Here is an 8514-nt window from a genome sequence, read left to right as displayed (position 1 = left end):
ACACAGTGGTGTACTTCTGTAATCCCAGTACTTGGGAGGCTGAGACAGGAGGGCTACAGGCTCAAAGGCGGCCGCAGCAACCTAACAAGATCTTTTTTCACAATAAAAGAGGGGCTGAAGGCGTAGCTGGGAGGTGGAATGCTTCCAAGTTTCGTCCACAATACTGAAACAAATAGTCTCTCCCCCCTTGCTCTCATTTTTCTATAGATGCACGTGTAGATATAAAGATCTTCCACTTTTCTGAAGAACCCAGATTAATTCGGCAAGTTCAACAACCCTGTTCCATGAACATGTGCAGCAAAGCCCTGCAAGAAAAGTCTTTCACTGACTGCTTCCGTGCTGAGAAAAGATGGAGTGGGACTCCGGCTTTAGAGTGCATGCAAACAGCTTGGCTTTGAGGGAGTCAGATGGGTGGGTGTCTTGAGTCTCTTTGGCCATCCAAGGGGCTTTGATAAATGTTAAATCTAACTTCAGTACTTCCCAAAAGTTCTGATCTCCTGTGCAACTGGACTCACACACTAAGAATGTGCTCATTGTTTATGTAAAAACTTGAGAGAGAGGGCTCGAGGGGGCTGCAGTTTTTATTTGCTAAATCTGACCACCCTGTCAAGAATACTAACATGCATCGAAAATTCATGTGTCTAAAATGTATAGAACAACCTCAGACACTACAGGAGCAGGAAAGGCTGCTTGTGCAATTTGCATCTTAGTATGCAGGAGCTCAGCCTGGAGTAATTCTATATGGGAGAGAATAGACTGATGAGATAGTAAACAGACACCAGTGCTGGAGCTAAGGATGCCCGAACACATTGTCCATCAAGATTAATTAGGATCTGGTGAAGAGGGTTAGAGCCTTCAAATACTGTGCAGTCTTCCTCGCGAGACAGTCTACACACGGACGCGAGGTAAAGAAAATTCGAGCAAGATCTAAGAAGCAGGTGTAGCTACGAAACAACATCGGGTCACCAAGAAACAAACTATTTCCCTGTTTAAACATGTCCCATGAACCGGAGAATATTTTAATACTCATAGCGGTCGGAGAGTTTTCAGTGGGTATCTTAGGGAATGTTTTCATTGGTCTGGTAAACTTCATGGAATGGGTCAAGAATAAGAAGATCGCCTCTGTGGATTTAATCCTAACGAGTCTAGCCATATCCAGAATCTGTCTCTTGTGCATAATACTGCTGGATGTTTTTATATTGATGCTGAATCCAGATGTGTATGCCACTGGAAAGCAGATGAGAATCATTGACTTCTTCTGGACTCTAACCAACCATTTAAATGTGTGGTTTGCCACCAGCCTCAGCATTTTCTATTTCTTCAAGATAGCTAATTTCTTCCACCCTCTCTTCCTCTGGGTGAAGTGGAGGATAGACAGGGTGGTTCTCAAGGCTTTACTGGGCTTCTTGGCCCTCTCTCTGCTGATTAGCCTCCCAGTCACTGGGAACATGCACGACGATTTCAGAAGTTGTGTCAAGACAAAGTACAGAGCCAACCTGACCTTGAGCTGCGGCGTGAATAAAGCTGGATATGCTTCCACCAAGATCTTTCTCAACCTGATAACGCTGTTTCCCTTCTCCATGTCCCTGGTCTCCTTTCTGCTTCTGATCCTTTCTCTGTGGAGGCACACCAGGCAGATGCAGCTCAACGCCACTGGGCACAGAGATCCCAGCACAAAAGCCCACGTGGGAGCCTTGAAAGCCGTCGTCTCCTTTCTCCTCCTCTTCACTGCCTACTATCTGGCTTTTCTCGTAGCCACATCCAGCTACTTTCTGCCAGAGACCGAGTTGGCTGTGACTCTGGGGGAGTTGATTGCTCTGATTTATCCATCGAGCCATTCATTTATCCTAATCCTGGAAAACAATAAGCTGAGACACGCGTCCAGAAGGGTCCTTCGGAAAGTACTGTATATTCTAAAAAGAAGAAAATTTTAACAGCATCCATGGATCTGAAAAGAGGCTATAATTTTCTGGGACAAAGAAAGATAAGATGTTTCTTAATTATCTTCGGTTCTTGCTTTAAGGTTGGTTTCCTGTGGTTGACTACTTTTAGAGGTTTTGTTTTTTTGTTTTTTTATTTTTAGCATACTTATAATTGTAACTTGGGAAATCTCCCATAGAGTGACTTTGCATGGCTCTACTGCTCTGTCTCCATCTCTACACCTCTGTTCATCTCTTCCTATTCAGAATAGGTGATATTTTTAACATTTTAGGGCAAATGTTAAATAATATCTTGACACTCACCAGGAAAGGAGAGGGCATTTTCATAGTTCTAAATCATTTCTCCAGATGCAAAGTTGTACAGCTAATTCAAAACATCTGGAATAGCATCTGGCTGCTGTTTGCATCCTCATGGAAAGCAGCTGGTTCATCCTCAGGCTCCTATGTAGACCTTTTTTCTCAGATCCTCCATCTAAGCATCACCTTTGGAAAGGAGTCGGGTAACAATTTTTAGTAAATGTCACAGAATCATATGAATGTAATAGAAATGAATACTGATTGTAATCACTGTTAAAATTTGGGATCATAGAGAAATGAGTAAAAGATACTACAAGTTGGGAGTGGTGGCACACACCTGTAATCCTAGTGCTTGGAGGTCTGAGACAGAAGCAGCATGGGTTCAAGGACAGCCTTAGCAAATAATGAGACTCTCATCAACCTAGAGACCCTGTTTCAAAATTAAAAATTAATACAGGGTTGGGGATGTTGCTCAGAAGTATAATGTCCCTAAGTTCCATCCTCAGTAGAAAGAAAGAAAGGAGAGAGAGAGAGAGAGAGAGAGAGAGAGAGAGAGAGAGAGAGAACAAACTCTAAAAGTAAGGGAGAGAAAACTTCTGTAGAGACTCTTTAAAACTAAATGCCTCCTGATTGTTTGTTGAAGGAAATTTTTCCACAAAGCACATATAAAAACTGGCTTTTAGCAAACTTGACCTGTACCTGTAAATACTGTGAAGATACTGTGATGAGACCTTCAATCAAAACTTTAAATGCTGAGATGTTAAAATGTCAGAACTTTCAAAGAAATGTTGATTCAATTCAAATCATCTCTGTACCCCAGAAATATATTGCTTGGATTATATATAATACATTTGAGACATATATTTGAGACATTTTATCATTCCTATAGGGCAAAGATATTGTAGGGTAATCAGTTCTGTTACTGACCAGGAAAGAGTAGCCATGAACTTTGTGTACAGCAAAGAAAATGTTTACAAATAAAGACATTGTAAATATTTTATCAATGAATGTTAAAAATAAAAATTAATTTTACACTACTTTCAGGTGTCAATTCTTCTTCTCTGAGGGCAATAGAAAAGATATGCACCAGTTAAATTTATAATTCAAAAAGATTTATTGAGCCATGCATGGTGATGCATGCTTGTAATCCCAGCATTTGGGCGGCTGAGACAGGAGCATCATGGTTCACAGACAGCCTCAGCTACTTAGTGAGGTCCTTTGCAACTCAGTGAGACCCTGTTTCAAAATAAAGAATAAAAAGTAGGACTGGAGGTGTAGTTCAAAGGTAGAATGCCCCTGCGTTTCATCCCCAGTACTGAAAAAAGGTTTATAGAACACCCTATCAGTTAAAGAAATAGTAGAAAATTAGGTGCACAGACTGTAGCTTACATTTCTTTAGCTATCCATTTGTCTGAGTGAATACCAATCCCTGTATTCTGGTATTCTGAGTGAATACCAGTCCCCAGCATGCATGACTGAAGTGGTCTTTTCTCTAATCCCTTCTGGGATGTTCTTCCAAAGATCGTTTTTCTTGCGTGTCGTGCGCCTCCGTATCATCTTGCTTCCAATTCCGCCATTATCCACTCTCTCTCCTGCTCTCCTGTATTCTAGATAGGAAGTCATGGCTGGAAGTGTCGCCTTAAGTTGTCCCGATCCAATATTAAACCAAAACCTGGTGTCCAGGGTTCCCCGAGGAATGCCTGTCCTTTTCGGTGGCCGCCATCTTTTTCCACTAAAGGTTTTTATAGTCAAAGTTTTTCCAATCTTAAATTCTCCCAAAGGAAACTGCACTCATTTGACAGAAAGTTGGTGGGGGTGGGGGAAAGGAAGAAAAGTAGTGTTTCGAGAACTCTTAAACACAGGTTTTGACCTAACACTAATACTGAGGCAAGCAGGATACCCCCATGACCTTCGAGTGAAGTGGCTGCTTAGGAAGAAAACTTTCTCCATAGCTCCATGGGACTCTCTGCCTACCTCATGGCTATTCCTCTATCTCTCAAGAGTAAAACTAGGGTACAAAACTCAGCAGTTTTCAGATAACTTTGTATAGCCTTGCACATTTCAGATAGGACTGACCCCAGAGATCCAGCAAGCTTTTGTCTTTAGCCATTCACGTTTTAAGTAGATATCAAAAGACTGGTATTAATGGGGCACCTGGGAGGTAGAACTAGGCATACAGTTGGCTTGTTCAGAAAACTATTCTTGCATAGTAAAGGGTCAAGGTCAGGTATTTGATTAATCTACTTCTTGCATCTCTGGGCAGACATTGACCAGAACTGCATTGCAATTCTGTATGGTTGCATTCAAAAGACAAAATAGAAGCTGGGTGTGGTGGCGCACGCTTGTAATACCAGCTCTTGGGAAGCTGAGACTGGAGGATCGCACAGGTTTGAAGCCAGCCTCAGCTACTGAGTGAGGGTCTCAGCAACTTAGGGAGACCCTGTTTCCAAATAAAGTATAAAATAGGTCTGGGAGTATAGCCCACAGGTAGAAAAGTTCCTGGGTTCCCCCCCAGTACCACCACCAAAAACAAAAGACAAAATAGAGATGACTAATTGTGATTATCAGCACAGGCCCATCAACACTTTATTTAGGGATAATTTTTTCCTTAGACCTGATCAACACTTAGTTAAAGTTAACATACAAATGCCAGCTCTTCTGCTGAAAAATATCCCAAATGTGTATAAGAATGCTCTTGTTAGAATTGAAATATGTCTGGGAGGAGGTGGGGAGAAAAGCTCTTCTAAAACTGTTAGAAATATTCCTCCTGGAAGTTGAAGTAGAGCATTTCATTTTTAGGGGAGACTTAGGTCAGAACCAGAAATTAAGTTTCTATAGCCAAATATGGGCAAATCGACAATGTCTCCGTTGTCTTTAAATAGTCCCTTTGGCAGGGCCCTATTCTCAGTATCAGGATACAAAAAGGCAAAGGAAGTATAACAATCCTGTCCTTAGAAACTCGGATTCTAATGGAACAGGATGCTGGGCATATTGTGATCTCTGTCCAGAAAGAAAGGGGGGAGCATTCTGACTCTGAGCTACACCCCTAGCTCTTTTTGATTTTTGTATTAAAACAGGGTCTAAGTTGTGAAGGGTCTCACTAAGCTGCCGAGGCTGGCTGTGAACCTGCGATCCTTTTGTCTCGGCCTCCCAAGTACTAGGATTACACGTGCATCGCCACACCCAGCATTCATTTTTATCCTCACCTGGCATTATAGTCAGTCTTCTTGGACCGCCTGCCTTCACGTGTGAGATTACCCCACAGATAAAACCATACTTTGGCACTCGAAAAAACACAGAACTTTTGGTGAGGCACAATTTCTAGCCGGACTGAATTGAGCCCGCCAATTGAACAACGCTTCCCCGTAAATTCTCTTTATTGACCTCCACGCAGAAGCTAGGGAGGGGAAATAGAATAAGTGTAATTTGTCTATGCTTATTCACACACACACAAAAAAAAATCTGGTGAATTTTTTCCAGTATTTCTCTCTAAGGATGCCAAGGTAGAGTACCACAGATGGGAGATGAGGAGGTTTAAACAACAGGAATTTAGCCTGTAATTCCAGGACTTGGGAGGCTGAGACAGGAGGGTTGAAGGCTCGAGACCAGCCTCAGCAATTTAGCAAGACCCTGTTTGAAAAATAATAAATACAGAAGCTTGGGTTGTAGCTCGGAGGAAGAATTTCCTTGGATTCAATCCCCAGGACCAAACAACAACAACGACAAAATTGGTATTACTTTATTTTATCCCAAACCAAGTTATTATAATCTGAGCCCTCTGTTAAGCTCTGAAATGCATAAAATTCAGAGTGTCAATACAACTCTGCACCTTCCTGTCTGTTCCTTCTCACCCTTTAGTGGAGACCCATGATCCTGGAGAGAAATCAAGACACAAGACATGAATGCTGATAACTTTATTGATGTTTTGAAGGTAAGGGAAATTCAAATCCAAGAAATGTATATTCCTGGAAAGTCTATGGTTCCAGTTGAGCTCCATCAATTTCTGAAACACAGAGAAGGATTTAGACATCAGTAAAAAAAAAAAAAAATGCCCCACACAGTATATGTAACTAATATTTCTACCATCAAGGAATCTCATTATAGCACACTAATAGAGAGCAGGAGGAAGGGGAAGAGGATGAGTAAGAGAAATGAAAGGAAAAAAAGGAGAAATAAGACATGAGAAAAGGAGAGGGAGAACATGGAAAGGCTGTTGACTGATAGAAGAATAGGAGAGTCAGGACACCTGAGCAGGTGGAAATTACACTTGCTTTTGTGAGAATGAGGTGGGGGCAGGACGGACCATAGCAAGGTGCATCTGGGAAAGCATTTACGAGAGAAGACACTCGAGTCGTAAAAATGGAAGGCACACGACTGGACAGAGCAAAGACTTAGGGGATTAAAGAGAAAATTACTCCATTATTGTTAGCAACACGGCCAGCACCTGGATCATCACTAGAGACCGCCTTCGACTGGTGTTCCTCATCACTGGTCAACAGGAGATCTACCATTCTGACCGCGCTGGCCCCCTCTTCCACGCTGGACTCTTGGTCTGTCGCCAGCACTCTGGCCACCCTGGAGGCTCTGGACAACTTGTCTAAGCGGGCCATCCTTGCGATTTTGGCGTCTTTGGCCGCCTTGCCTCCCGCGTGCGCGCTCCTGGCCTCCCTGGACCGCCTGGCCCTCGACAAGGCCCTTCCTTCTATCAGTGCTCTTCTTGCCACGCTTGCCCTTGAAGTCTCTTTGAGGTTTGATTTTCGAGTCCTGTGGCGCTCTTACAGTTAACTCATCACTCACTTAGGAGGAAGAACACAGATCCAGAAAAGAATGAGTAAAGAGAACAGACAGCCATTAATGAAGGCAAGCATGGAATCTACCATGGGCTAAACTTAGCAAGAAGATATTTTACTGACTTAAATGGTATTCACTAGTGACCAGAGTCTAGAAGAGAAGGGATGGGGAAGTCCTGACTTGAGTGTTTACTTGGGTACCTTTGTTCTGGTCCATCTCAATTTACTCTGTCCTGTCTGTTGATACATCTGCCACCATTCTCTATTTCCATCTGTTCTGAATGTGGCATCCGCTACTTGGAATCACTCATAAGCCACCAGACTTCCTATGGTGTCTGAATGAAACCACCAGATAAAATCACTTTGCCTACCTGTAGATAGATATATACAATTTGGGGGTTCTGTTGTTTGTTTGCTTGTTTGTCTTGAAAGTGGAGGAAGACTGAGGATTGAATCTAGAAACTTTTTTTTTAAATCTCCGAGCTACAACCCTAGACCCTTTTTTTTTACTTTTTATTTTAAAATAGGATCTCACTAAGTTGCTGAGAGCCTCTCTAAGTTGCTGAGGCTGGTCTTGAAACTCCTCCTGTCTCAGCCTCCCAAGTACTGGGATTACAGGTGTGTCCCTTCATGCCCATTTTATATACGATGTTTTGATACAAGTCCCTAAACAAGAGAAAATGGCCAGCCACTCTGTCCCTCCCAATATCAGAGCAACCATATGACCTCTACTTTCCTCTTCTATGACCTTCTACAGATTAAGTCTACACAATCTCAAACAGAAGATATAAATCAATCCCACTTGATGTTGTTTTCTTTAGTAAATTGTTGGTTCTACCACGGAACCCAAGCCCTTGCCATCTCCTGCCTCAATGTTCCATCCTTTCTTTATGAATGCATGGCCATGGCTCTTCCAATCTTTCTTTTATATAGTCACCACATATTTCATAGACATAGACACTACCATTCAAAACTTGAAAGATAAAATCTGTGCCCTCGAGCTTGTCACTGTTATCAGCTTAACAAAGAAATTTTTGTGTCATTCCTTTTTTCCTAATCCCTTTTTTGGGTCTAGAATACATTAGAAAATCAATGGGCCATTCACATCATCTTTCACAACCTGATAGAAGCCCACATCTTCGACTTTATCTTCCGACATTTACTTCAACCTTGTTGCAATACTCGGTACCCCTAAGCCACTGAAAACATCGTGATGTATATATGCATGGACTGAGCACTGGTCTGCTTCTGATTTCCTCACCCTCCACCCTCCACGGCCCAGATCGAAGGCTACCTCTTGTAGGACGGCTTCTCTGTCCTCCCCTGCTCTGAGCGCCCACACTGCCTTTATTTGCCAAGCTCCTAGCAACGATCCCGAGATGTCCCGCATTATCTTCCACTGGACTCTGAATTCCTGAGGACAGTAACAATGCTGTATTCACCTTTTCATCCCTGGTGATGAGAACAGGCCCTGCCAGAGGACTTGG

General features: G+C 42.6%; 1 protein-coding gene across 1 annotated transcript; it reads left to right on the top strand.

Annotated features, from left to right (window-relative positions):
- Positions 1-995: 995 nt before the first annotated feature.
- On the top strand, positions 996-1934 carry LOC308270248 (taste receptor type 2 member 7-like; the record flags this gene model as incomplete). Its single annotated transcript, XM_080706042.1, has 1 exon — positions 996-1934. The coding sequence occupies one exon, from the start codon at positions 996-998 to the stop codon at positions 1932-1934; it is 939 nt and encodes a 312-aa protein (XP_080562168.1).
- Between the last annotated feature and the right edge of the window lie 6580 nt (positions 1935-8514).

The sequence above is a fragment of the Muscardinus avellanarius genome, assembly GCF_963383645.1.
Source record: "Muscardinus avellanarius genome assembly, chromosome: 11".
Classification (NCBI taxonomy): Eukaryota; Metazoa; Chordata; class Mammalia; order Rodentia; family Gliridae; genus Muscardinus; species Muscardinus avellanarius.
This window is presented reverse-complemented; position numbering and strand designations above follow the sequence as displayed.